Source organism: Corvus hawaiiensis, chromosome 1 (assembly GCF_020740725.1).
Source record: "Corvus hawaiiensis isolate bCorHaw1 chromosome 1, bCorHaw1.pri.cur, whole genome shotgun sequence".
NCBI lineage: Eukaryota > Metazoa > Chordata > Aves > Passeriformes > Corvidae > Corvus > Corvus hawaiiensis.
The window spans coordinates 39,069,835-39,082,751 of record NC_063213.1 but is presented as its reverse complement, the minus strand read 5'-3'; the positions used below and the strand labels follow the sequence as shown (position 1 = coordinate 39,082,751).

Here is a 12,917-nt window from a genome sequence, read left to right as displayed (position 1 = left end):
TTATCTGATTAGTCCTGATCACTCTGCTTTAGTAGCAGGACTGAATTTCAGAAAGAAGAAAAGACCTGTTAGGGGGAGGGTTGTGTGGTTAGCTCATCTACACTTTTCCTTCTATACCTTTGTATTATCTGATTTCCAAAGATAGGGATTTGTGCAGGATGTTTAGAACTTCTGAAGAGAAAAGGAGATTAGTTTGCAAATATAGTTCTTGAAGTTATTATTCTCTCTACCTTCATTTAACTTGCTCAGAGAATTAGGTAACATCTCATTAGGAAGGTTGAAAGAGAATTGATAGCCAGCATTCCTAAATACATTTGTATTACTGAGCAGCAGGGAAGGAATGTTAAATCCGGTAAAGATTTCTATTCTCTGCCTGAACAATGAGTGCAGTGGCCCAGCGATGGGATTCTGTTGAATGACAGAGCTGTTCTTGATAGGGCTATGGTAATTTTGTGGTAAAATGGAATTATATTATTATATTTTAGGCCTGACTGATAATTATTAGCAAAATTATTGTAATATATGCAAAAACTTTGTATCGTTTATTCTCCCATTCTTTAATTGGGAGAAAGTGAAATTAATAACAGGCATTGAATAAGTACAGGATTGAGCTGGAAAATGAGAATGCTTCTGGGTAGCAAAAGATATTTTAAGTTTAAAGTGAAAACTGTGGCAGCTGGATATTGTATTTCACTGAACTGCCGCTGGCGCTGATGAACTAGATGGTCCTTTTCTCTTCCTGAGTTCCCATGTCTCCATGCCAGACTATGGGATAAGAGGACACAGCAAGACAATGTTCTTTTCTGTTGGAGAGCAGGGTATTTTCAAATGAGAAGGTGGAACCAGAGAGAAAAAACCAGCAGTTTTATTCTGTATTTCATTACAGTTATAACCACGAGCAATGGTCAAAGAGAGATGCAATTTTTATTCTTTGCAGGGAAAGAGATTTGAAAGTGGAAGGGCAGGTTTCCTTCACGGGGTAAAAAAAAAAAAAGAAAAAAAAAAAGAAAGATAAAAATAAATTCAGCCAACAGACTCATTTCCTTCAGTTTTCCAGCAATGCAAATGTTTTCACATAATTCTGTGAGTGATGCAGTGTCTAGACTTCTCAGATAGTTTAAAAGATTAAAAAAAAAGCAGAAACAAACCCTGGCATTAATTCTGGGAATCCTGAAAAGCTAAGTCATTATCACTGTACTATAGTTCATGCGGTGATATGAAACCACAAATAGTCATTGAAGACCAGATTCTGGAATCCTTGCTTATTTAAGATACATGGTTTAGCATTTGCTCATGTAAGACTTCCCATTTAATCTCCCTTCAGCAGGCTGTGGTGGTGTAAATGCTTAAAGGCTTCTGCATTTTGGCTCTCACCTTTACTGAAAAGGCTCTGTGCCTTCCCAGGAACATGGAAACTGATGATATAAGGAAAGAGATTTCTGATTCTTGCAACAGATATACATTGATATAAAACCAAAGCAAAACACCAGAAAAGAACATTTGCACGTAGAATTTATAAAAGGCTTCTTTAACATTTTTTCCTTGCTCATTGCCATTTGTCCTTAGTAAGTCTACTGATTTTGAGTGTTGTTTGAGGCTTCCAGATTTACTGCAACCTATCTGTTACTATCTCATTTTGTAAATTCTTTTTTGTTTTCTTTATACCAGGAAACTTATTCAGCATTGATCAGATTATCAACTGTTGTCACTCTAAAATCCCACAGTACTCATAGTGACCAAGGGAGTTAATGTAACTGCAGCAGCCTCCATCTAATCACAGCTGTGTTATTTTATAGGCAGCTAGGCCTATAAACAGAACTGAACTTTAGGGCGGTTTCTTATATGTTCTGTTAATGATGGCCCTCAGAACTTAAACAGAGTGTGCAGCCAAACTCTTCTGGTGATGTAAATGGAATAGTTTGGTCTTGCAAGAGGCACTCTTTCAGGCACTGTCTCAGCTGAAATTCAGTAACTAATGACTGGTGTTTGCTATGTACCTCAGCTGTCAACCTCAGTTGCCTGACTCTGCCTTAACCTGGGCCTGAGAAAGGCAGGCTAGGGGCTGATTAGGGCAAATGAATAAATGGACATGACCTGTGCCATAGTCTCAATGTAAAAGCTCCTATAATCTCCCTGTAGGTGACTCAGCTCCACCTTTGACGGGTAAACCATATTATCCTACTGCAACATTCTCCCTCACTCTGCCAGGTACAGGCAGCTGCCTTCCTCCTGTTTTTTATTTCCCAATGCCTGTCACCTTTATGGGTTTAGTGTTTGCTGCAGGCTTAACACCGTTCTTGCTGGAGCCAGGCTGGGACACCCCGCTGTTTGCAGATCTCTAAGAAGCGATGTTGCTCTCTAATTATTCTTGAGGGATCTCATTTTGTCCCCTCAACCCACTTCCTCATTTGTTACCTCCTTGCATTTAACTGTTTGTAGTCACAGAGAGTAGTATCTGAAAGGAGAGCAGACGTGTACATTAACACTCTCATTTTCTAGCTATATATTTTTTCACACATTTAAGTAGTTTCAAAATGGTAAGAAACAAAAACCCCATTGGAAAAGGTGTGAGTAGAATTCTTAATGTAGCATATAGACTAAATTGGTACCTGATAAGTGCTGTCTGAATTAAGCAGTCGGGCATCATAAAGCATGAATTATATTATAGTACTGCACATCTTCAGTGCTGAGAACATGCATTCTCTGTACTGTATGAAGAAAACAATAGCTTACAAGCAAATTAAGAGCATGTTGCCACCAGCAATGTAGTAGTTTTCTGCAGCAGAAATTACCAGCTCTTCAAGGATCAGAGTGCCAAAAAAAGCTCCTTTATAACCTCCAGATCCATCATCTGTGCCTGTAGAGTCACTATTCATTTTACTGTCAGAAATAAGCAGCTCCTACTTTTAGACCCACAAAGCCTGTACAGTTGTGGAAGAATGAACGGTGCTTTCTTCTACCTTGCACATACCTTGTTGAATGACCGATCACATCACAGCTCAAGAATCTTTCATCCTGATGGAAACACATGGCAAGGAAAGGATGCATTTGGATTTTTCAGATTCTCTCATTTCAGTGTTCATAATACTAATATTTAGCAGATTTAGCTGGGTGCTGCTGAGCTGAGCACGTGAGTCATGCTGTCTCTGTTTCTCATATATGTGTGGATAAAAAAAAGTAATGAGTGTGGTTCATGGAGAAAATAAATCCCAGTGATCGTCTTCGGACATAGATGTCCTGTTTGCTGTCTGCCTACTTCCAGGTTACATGAGTATCTTGAGGTAGATGGGATGCCATATGTAAAGTATGTACATTTACAGCAGCTGTGATCCAAATCGAGCTGCATTACAACAGAGTCCCTCAGCTCAGGTATGTCCTTAGACTAGAATTTTCATCCAGGGTGGTCTTAAACTGAGTGGATTTAAAATATTTAACTTTTCTTTAAATCTCAGAATAATTTCTGGAGTTCTTTTCCACCTCCTAGCATGGGCTCTACTCACTTTAACACATCCAGAGCACATTTTTAGTAGACTAGCTAGGTGAAGTGTCTGGGATACCCAGGGAGAGACACAGATTCCAGAGGGCTCGTTGTGTGCTGGATATGGAAGCTACTGAGCAGCAGTGTTCAGGAAGCTTTTTGCTAAACAACCAACTGTGGATATTCATGACAAGGAATTCAACTCTTGCATTATCCAAACCCATTGATGTAAGTATCAACACTGACATTGTGCCTTAGGACTATGTAATCTCTATTACCCTGTGAGATCAGAGAATTAGAGTTATGTAGTTCGCAAAGGAAAGAAATACATGTGAACTTGCTTGAGCTAGTGTCAATTATAATAAAAATTAATCTGTCTCCATTTTCATTACACTATTAGTAAACAAACTAAGCTAAAACAGCTTCTCAGCACTTGGCTTCCCATGGTAGAAACTGATCCAGCAGGGCAGACACTCCCGAATTCATGTGGTCTCAGCTGGGACTCCCTGTGCTGCATGTGAGGGGACTTCAGATACTAGACACCAATTATGTATCTCTGAGAACTAAGCTGGAGTTGTCCTTTATAGGTTGGTAAAGATTTTTACAGAAGCCTCAATGAAACCTTTAGTGAGACCCTGGAGATGGAGAATCAGTTCCAAGCCCCAGTAACATGTTTAATTGTCGACCGAATAACTCCTGCCTGAAATGGCGAGGGTCTCTTTACATTCATAAAGAGGAAGACATTAAATATGTTTGGACATTTCACTGGAGGGCAAAATATGTGTACCTGTGATACAGACCACTGCTGCTGTGTGGTCCAGGACCAACTGGACCAGTTAAGCACCAGTAGTCTGTACCACTGAGCCTTGGCTGAATTCTCCTAGGATCAAATTCTTTGCCACAAGTACTATGACTTCATTTGTGCCATTGGTGGGACTAATTTGGCTCACAACATTCGTCTTTTTAATTGTAGAACCCAAAAGGATTTATCAAAAAAACTGAACCACCACTAGAGAAGACATTTAGACAAGCAGAATGTTATATTCAGGGGAGAAGTCACTCTCCTACAGTTCTCCAGGGAGTCTGGCAAGTAACTGGGTAGCTTTGGTCTCCAGTGCTTTAAATCATTGCTGTTTGGCTGAACTCAGTTAAAACTCCTGCAAAAAAAACTAAACCAGGAGAGTGTGGGGAGGTGTGAGTGTCTGAAAAGACAAGGGCAAGCAGGCTTTGGCCAGGGCCACCAGTGACATTCAAGTCAACAGTACAGTTTTCCCTAGAGATTGTCTGGCTGTGAAAGAAGCAACATGAAGTAGTCTGGAAAGTAAGATCAGGATCTGCCTCAAGAGATAAAAAATAATAGAGAAAGAAACTGCACAAATACTGAGAGCAGTGCTTTTAGAGTCAGCGAAGACATCAATTAATTCCCAGACAGTTTCCATTGTTGTGCTACAGAACACAATGCCAAAGGATTTTGCAAAAATGGAGTGGTATGAATTAAAAGGCAATTGAATAATTTGATATTTATGTCTTAAGTCGCCTGGGTTTATGTGTAAGGTAAGGGAATGGCAGACAACTGCATGAGTCTGAGTGTTGATCTTCTGCCAGGTTTAAGGAAGAAATCAGAAGATGTTCAAGTTGAATGAGACCACTTTATTATTTAAATTAACACTTTCAAATAAACTCTATATATATTTGTACAAGTGATGCTAGACTGCTTAGATGTTTAGCACCTTTGCAGGTCGTTGCAGAAGTCTAAGAAAGCGTGCTTCAGGTAAATGTTAAATATTGACACATTTAGAACAATGCTACACAACAGATGTCTTCCCAACATGTGAAGGCAGCGTTACAAGGCAGAATGAATGGAGCAGAAGTGGCTCTGGAACACCCTGCTGTAACATTCTCATTAGCTCTTAATCTGTGAGGCAGGAGAACAGCCCAGCTGTACTGAGGACAATAGGGAGAGTTGGCCTAATGCTTTTGGTGGGTTAGCCTTCATAAAAAACACTATTGAATTCAATTCTCTTCCTGAAGAACAAGGAAAAAGAGCTGCAGAAAAACATGGCCTGATACAGGCACACAGACACTGGGGGCACTCCTGTCTCTTTGCTCAAGTTAAGCAAAATACTGTGAATTTGGGTAAAAATATTGTGATGGTTCCCAACACCATATGCTGCTCATATTGCAAGTATGCATTCTATATCACATATGATCCTCACTTATTTTTTTTAATAGAAAACAATTTACTTAAATACTTTTTATTTTCTTCTACGTGAAAGAATACTTCAGAATTTAGCTGTGAGATTCTTACATATGCTGTTGTCATTCCCTTAGGCGTTTCTCCAGCATTACTGCAGTCTGCACCCCACTTTGCAATTTCATAATGCATGTTTGTGACAGGCATATCAAACCATCCAGTTCGTTTAGAATTGAGGTGGGAGAGTGCTTTAAATGTAAATTTTACTGTAAACAGCAGAATAAAATCTTGCAAGCACTTCCTAGCTCTGCCAGGAAGCAGAGATATATTTAACTCATTTTAAAATTCATCAAATACATTGTGGGCTGATTCAGATCTTTGGTGTGTCTTTGAAGATAACATGTAGTGGAAGTGTCATACAGTCAGATGGGGGATCAGGCACATTCTGAGATTCTTGTCAGTGAAGACATGTAGTTAGGACTGGATTGTAGAAAGAAAAGTACATATAGATCTAAGAACTTAATATTGATATTTTATTTGAAAATTTGAACAATGACTGTTGCATTCAGTTCAAGAGCTTTTTGAGAAGTGCTGTGTATAAAGAGGTCAGTGCCATAACAATGACAAAACTCACATGCACACGTGAATTTTAAAAAAGATTGTCTTGTAGTACATGGGAGAGACAGTATTTCAGAGAAGCTAATACAAATTGATGCTATAATAGTAATTTTCCCAAGCTTCAAAATGCATGGGAAAGATCCCTGGATAGTAAGAATAAGACATCAGAATTTAGCTAAGGTATCTGTGTACAAAAGGAGAAACTCCAGATGGATCTTCCTCTTCCTTTATTTCTCCTGTCTTGGATTGCACCTCTCTGCAGCTTTGTGTCCCTGTAAACTCAGCTGCTGTTGTTGATGGGGTTAAATATAGATTGGAATAAACCTCTCAAATTTTATGCTTCCTATTTTGTAGGTGTCATTAGATAAGGTCAATGAGACTCCAAAAGATTGTTTAGACTGCTTTGTATCTGTAACCACTACATATATATGTGTGTGTATATATATATATGCTGCTCTCATGACTCCACTGAGATTTTTGTAAGTACAAATAGGAGTCTCTCAATTTTAGAACAATCTGCTTCTATCAGAGAAATGTTTACTATTGCCTATATTCAGATATTACCTTTATAGCTGGGTAAATTGTACCATTACCTAAAGTTCCTAATTAAAAGAAATAATATGCTATACACTAACTAAAAAACTCTGAATGGGAAATTGAAATAATGTCATGCTTCTAACATGGTTTTATGCATCTTAATTGTGGTTTTCTTCTGTTCATTTGCTTTTGATTTGTTCTAGTACATGACTGCTGCTGCACCTATGCAAGGGACCTACATTCCCCAGTACACTCCTGTGCCTCCAACAGCTGTCCCTATTGAAGTAAGTTTATCTCTATTCATGAAAGTAGAGTGAAGGGGGAGCAGAACTCTTATCTATTATGCCTTCTTGCACCTGTTGTTTGAAAGGGGCCTAAAGGTTCTTTATGGAGTGGTGGCTGGAAGCTTCCAGCTTTTTTAATTAGGACTGCACATTTCTTTCTCTTTTTGTTTTCTTTCTTTCCTTTTCCTTCTTTTTTCTAACCCCTCTTTTATTTTTTTTTTAATTATTTGCAAGGGCTCTTGTTTTGCATTTGTTTTGTTGTACAGCAGGTCATGGAATAAAACATCAGTGATTATGACTATTTTTTCCCCATGTACTTGGGAGGGAGATGGGAAGAGACAGGAAAACAAACCCAGCAGGCAGACCACGAAACCAAAAGAGATTTCAAGAAGAGAAGATTGCAAGAGGGTTTGATGCGGTCCTTAGCAAGCATAGGTAATTGCTGAAACATTTAGCCACCAGAAAAAGTGATTGAGCAATGGAAACCTTCCTCTTGTATATACAGACGTGGAGGATGCTGCACTGACTGAGTGCTTTTCATCCTTGAGGAAGGATTCGCTCCCTCCCTCCTTGGGGCTGAGTCATGCTGATGACAGTCTAATGAGTAAGTATTTACTCAACCCTGTAGACCACAAGCTGCTGGGAGAGCGTCAGCTTGGCCTCCACTTCTGTGAAGCTTCATAAGGGCAACTGAGCACAGCGAGAGGAGGGAGCCTTGGCATCCTCTTCCCTGTGTGTTTCTCTTTGGCACTACCCTCTTGTATTAACAACTTCTGCCCTGCTCTGGGGTAAGGCAAGGAGTGCCAGGGTCTCTGTACTTCTGTCTTCATCTGTGTGGACTTTGGATTTTGTGCTATTACTACTCTGTGCTTTGAGGATGTGAGTTAGTGCTACTGCTGGCATGGCTTCACCAGCAGTCAAGTGGGCTTATCCTGTTTTCTCCTAGTTCTTTGCAATTATTGCCAGATAAGGTCCCACAGGAAAGGCTACTACTGTTATGTCATACTGAGCTGGTTGTGTTTCAGTCCTTTTTGCCTCGGTATAATTTTTGCCCTAAACTTCATTTGTTTGCAAATGTACTGTGGGTGCCTCTTTTCAATTGCCATTCTTAAGTCAAAATCAGGTAGATAAAAATCTGAATTAAAAGGAGATGGTGGGACAGAGACTGGTTGGGATAGATACTGGTTCATACAACGGCATTGGCTGCACACCATGCTGACCTGTCCAAATGAGAATTAAGGTTAATTTAAATTACTTGTCGAGCCCTTCTCCCCATCACTCGCTAGTATATTCATGCCTTCTAAAGTAACTTGATGTCATAATTATCTACTATAATAATCAAAACATTATCTGAATCTATAGCCTGTTTTTCTCTTATCCTGTGATGATGATTATTGTTAATGTTTATCTGTATTCATGTAGCATCATGAACCAGGACCCTACCATGCTGGATGCTCCACAAGCAGAGACCAAAAACATACAGTCTCTGCCCCAGAGAGCTTACAATCTCAAGATGAGATGAACAAAAGCAGAAGGATAAAGACAAGGAAGTAGACAGAAAAAGATAATGCTGGCAGTCTGCTAAGCAATAGATACGAAGAATTTCTGAAAAATGAAACTGATATTTTAACAGATGCTTTAAAATAAGCTACCTGTTGTTTACATGGGACTCAAATAAAAACAAATCAAGTGCTTTGTGCTCCCTCTTCTGGCTCTGTTGTGTGCAATAGAGTAATAAAGCATGTTCCCTGAAGAGGCTTGCTATTCATGTGACCAACATACCAAGCATGAGAGTAGAGGAAAGAAAATGTGGCTTGCTTTGAAAGCATACCGAAAACTTAAACCAAGTAATATTCAGACTGTCTAAATAGGATAAGAAATTGTGCATAATGTTAAATTAATGAATATAATCTTTTGCGTGTTTACTTATCTACTTTTTGCAAACATATAAACAAAACTTCATTGGAGCTTTGACTTAACAGATTAAAGTCTTTAGTGTAAAGCAAATTTATTTTTGAAAGGAATGCGCATAGAAACAGTGCGTAGAAGCAGGCAGCATTTTTCTAAGGTGACTAAAATTCTGTTGGATATGTAGTAAAGTGGAGAGCAGTGAGCCTAGATTATGCCTTTATTGCATTTTAAATCAAACAAAATAAATGTGAACTCACTGTGAAGTTGGAGTAGGTCAGCAAAAATTAGAAGAGCCATACGTATGTCGTGAAAAAGCCAAGAAGTAAAACCCAGAATCCACCAAAATCAGAAGATTTACCTCTAGCTTTGAATGGGCAGGAACTGCCCTCAAAGGGGAAGGTGTTTTTCACTGCAGCCTGTGAGAGCAAACTACTACTGGTAGGCTGAGAAAGCTTCTTGTTGCCAAATTAGCTTTCTAAAACTGATGGAGTTTGTTGTGTTAGCATGTGGTTCTGCTACCTCAAACTCTCTTGATCTCTAGAGAAATGCGTGAATGGTGAGCTGGTGCTGAGCTCCTTTACGTGATTCACTGCCGTGAGCAAAATCAGTAAGTTTTTCATGTTCTCATTTGATTCCCTAGGGTGTTGTTGCTGATACTTCTCCACAGACAGTAGCATCTTCATCACAGGAAGCCAGTGGTCAACAGCAACAGATGACAGTGGAAACATCCAGTGAACATGCGCCTGCATATTCTTACCAACAGTCTAAGTAAGTCGGCATAGGCTTTGGAGTCAGAAGTTTGCTTATTGATAATAGCAGGCCAAATTTGACTCCCTCTTTCCGCAATTTAAATTCAGAATAGCTTTGTTAAGTTCAGATGAATTCTAGATATATCGCAGTGTAAAAAGGTTTTGGCTGATGGCCTCAACTTGGCAAAATGTCCTTGAGCTCCTGCCCACAATGATATGCTCTCTAACTGTCTGCTGCTTTTCTGGACTCAGAAGGATCTCAACAACTGCATTAACAATCGTCATGCTGGGCTAAAGCTGCATCTGGCATCAGAGGTTAAAAAGGGCTTAAATTTTGCAGTGGTAAAAATACTGGCACAGGACACATTGGCACATGTAAAGATTTCTTTCTGAAACTGTAGTTAATGAAGCAGTAAAAATCACCCCAGGTTTGTATTTGTGATTGTGCAAAACTGTGCCATGCAGACACAGAATAGGCAGGACCTGGAAATGGAAGAAGAAGGGATAAGAAAGAGGTGGGTAGAAGCGCTGCTTGATCTGTCTCCATTCTTCTGCTCCCTTTGTTTACTTCCCATGGAATACCTTGGAGAGTTCAAAATTTATAAACTGACAGCTGTATTTAGAACTCCTAAAGAGTCCCTTCATCTTCAGAATAATCTCTTCAAACACAGCTCTTCTCTCTGCTACAACAAAACTCTTCACAAAGGGAAAGTTACTTAGTGACAGGGTACTCACTGGAACTGATAAATGTTGGACAGATTCTAGGAAGGAGCACAAATCCAGTCCTTCATTAATACATGTATATTGAACACCATCATCACTGTAAAAAGAGAATTACACATTTTATCTTGGGGAAGAAGGTTGAGAAATAGACAAGAAATACAATAGATATGTCAGTCAATGCATCATGACTCTCTACTTACAGAGGCATCAGATATGAGCTGGTATAGGAAAGATTAGAATTATGCCAATTTGTCAATTGCTTTACTTCATTTTTGACCTCTGGAAAATGTATTTGTTTGTCTACCATATGAGTATCAAATTGTTTCAGATTTATGTGGTTTTGACCACCATGAGACAGAAGACCTCACTATTTCTTTTGTCATGCCTATATCTGTCGGTATGAACATATTACAAAAACAGTCAACCACGAGCTACGCAATTGGAGACACAGACTATGTGTGCTCATCCTTTCTAGCTGCCAGTCTCTCTAGCACCTATAAAATACTTATTCCAAAATACTTACAGAATATAAAAGGCAAAGAGAGAAATATGTCTGTACCATCCTGTTGGCTTGGTGTGTTCCGTAGTGTTTGGATATGACCATTCCTGTGTCTCAGTTGCCTTTCTCTTACATCTCGAAGCAAAAGGACTTAGATTTAGAAGTCCTCATAAAGGCTTAGGTCTAGAAGCCCTCATAAGATAGCTGTGAGCTGCAGATTCTGGCATTTTTCCAGCCTAGGAGGAAACTACATTGCAATTCTTTATTGAAATGGGTGCTGTGTTTCTTGCCTGTCTGGTGAATTCCCTGAGAATGGGATGCCTCATCTTTCCTTGTCAGCTACAGCCTTTTTTGCAGCGATGGATATACTTGTAATGGCACCGGCATTTATATTCGGAGGAGTTTCTTTCTTTTTTAATCAGACAGGCAGATCCACTACAGATTTTTTTATTATGCTTATTTCAGTATATTTTTTATCTGAAATGGGCCCTCTATTTATATCTGCCAGTTGCAGGCAGAAATGCAGTGTGGGAAGCTGTAGAAACAAACCAAACTATACACAACCTCTGTCTTTAAAAATTAACTTCTGACAAAATATTCCAGTAACCTTTAATATAAAACCAAGTGAAGTTGTTTTATAATTAAAATATAATTTTATTACTCTGCTTTTCAAAGGGCACATTTATTAATAACAAACATCATGCCTGATATACAATAGTGATTGTCAATGAGAAATACAAGAAAGTAATTACCACGACTGGACAGTGATTTTGTCAGATAAAGGCAAAGGAACAGGCAGACTATATAAAGTTATTTCATGGGAGCTGATCAGTCAGGAGAAAAGTTATAACGGTATATTTCCTTACATTTATTTTCTTTGCAACTATCATGAAATTGCAGGCAACAAAGGAGAGGCAATGTGCTAAGAATGAACTGGGTGGTATAAGGACTCTGTACTCTCTTTGTAAGTAAAAATAAACCATGAAACTTCAATTCTTAGTTCCACTTTTTAATCAGCATTTGTGTTCTTTTATTTAATATGCTGAATGCTATACTTGAGGATCCCACCCACAGAGTTCAGAAATGGTAACTTCATGGCAAAAACCTGGCTACCTATTGTGTAGATAAAAACAGTCCTTGATTCTGAGCAGAGGAATCTACTTTATGAGGAAATCACCTTAATTATTTTAGACGCTACTCCCTTTTTTCCTTGTAAATATTTAATAAGCACATAAAAGCATGAACACTATGAAGCAGAGCTCAATGGATATCCTTGCCCCCAGAAAGTATACTCTCTTACCTCCAAGCAAAATTCTGCTGGAAAACATAAAATCTGATTTTAAATGTGGAAAGAATTATGTTTTTCTGGAGCCTTTTGTAGGCAAACTCAATGCTGTGACCCTTTGGTGATATTGGACTTTCATACATGTGGCAGCCACTCGACCCAGAGGGGCAGTAAAATCTCAGGACGTGAGCTTCCAACTTGAGTACTCCTACAAGAAATTCTGAAAGTAGAAAGTCTGAAGAAAATAGTTAATTGTTGCATTCCACACAAATCTGTTCTTAACATTCAAAACATTAATTTTCAGGCGTCATGCAATGAAAAAGTCCATTGGCAAATTTAATATTTAAAACTGCAGCTCTGTGTTTATACTCCCAGACAAAAAGTTCTGTGGCAAATGTTAGGTCATCAACATTCTTCACAATTTAACTCCTAATTTTAAAATTTGTTTTAAACTAGGCAAGGCAAATGGCTTAATGCTTGCAAAAGGAAAGGTGCTGGATTTTCTTGTGCTGAACTTTGGTCAGAAAATGATTTTTTCCATGTAAGCTTTAAGGACTGTGGGAAAAGCAACAGTTGGATAGCCTTATGGATAGCCCTAGACACAGAATAGCATCTCTATGTAGGTTCTGGGTCTCTCAT

The 12,917-nt window shown here is 38.8% G+C and overlaps 1 protein-coding gene across 3 annotated transcripts in view; it reads left to right on the top strand.

Moving 5' to 3' along the window:
* RBMS3 (RNA binding motif single stranded interacting protein 3) overlaps window positions 1–9,794 on the top strand; it is a 709,804-nt gene extending 700,010 nt beyond the window's left edge. For all 3 annotated transcript variants that reach the window (XM_048301460.1, XM_048301476.1, XM_048301468.1), the window contains 2 exons: window positions 7,031–7,111; window positions 9,663–9,794. In XM_048301460.1, the coding sequence (XP_048157417.1) occupies window positions 7,031–7,111; window positions 9,663–9,794 (213 nt within the window). The remainder of the gene's footprint in view (window positions 1–7,030; window positions 7,112–9,662) is intronic.
* Window positions 9,795–12,917: the final 3,123 nt, after the last annotated feature.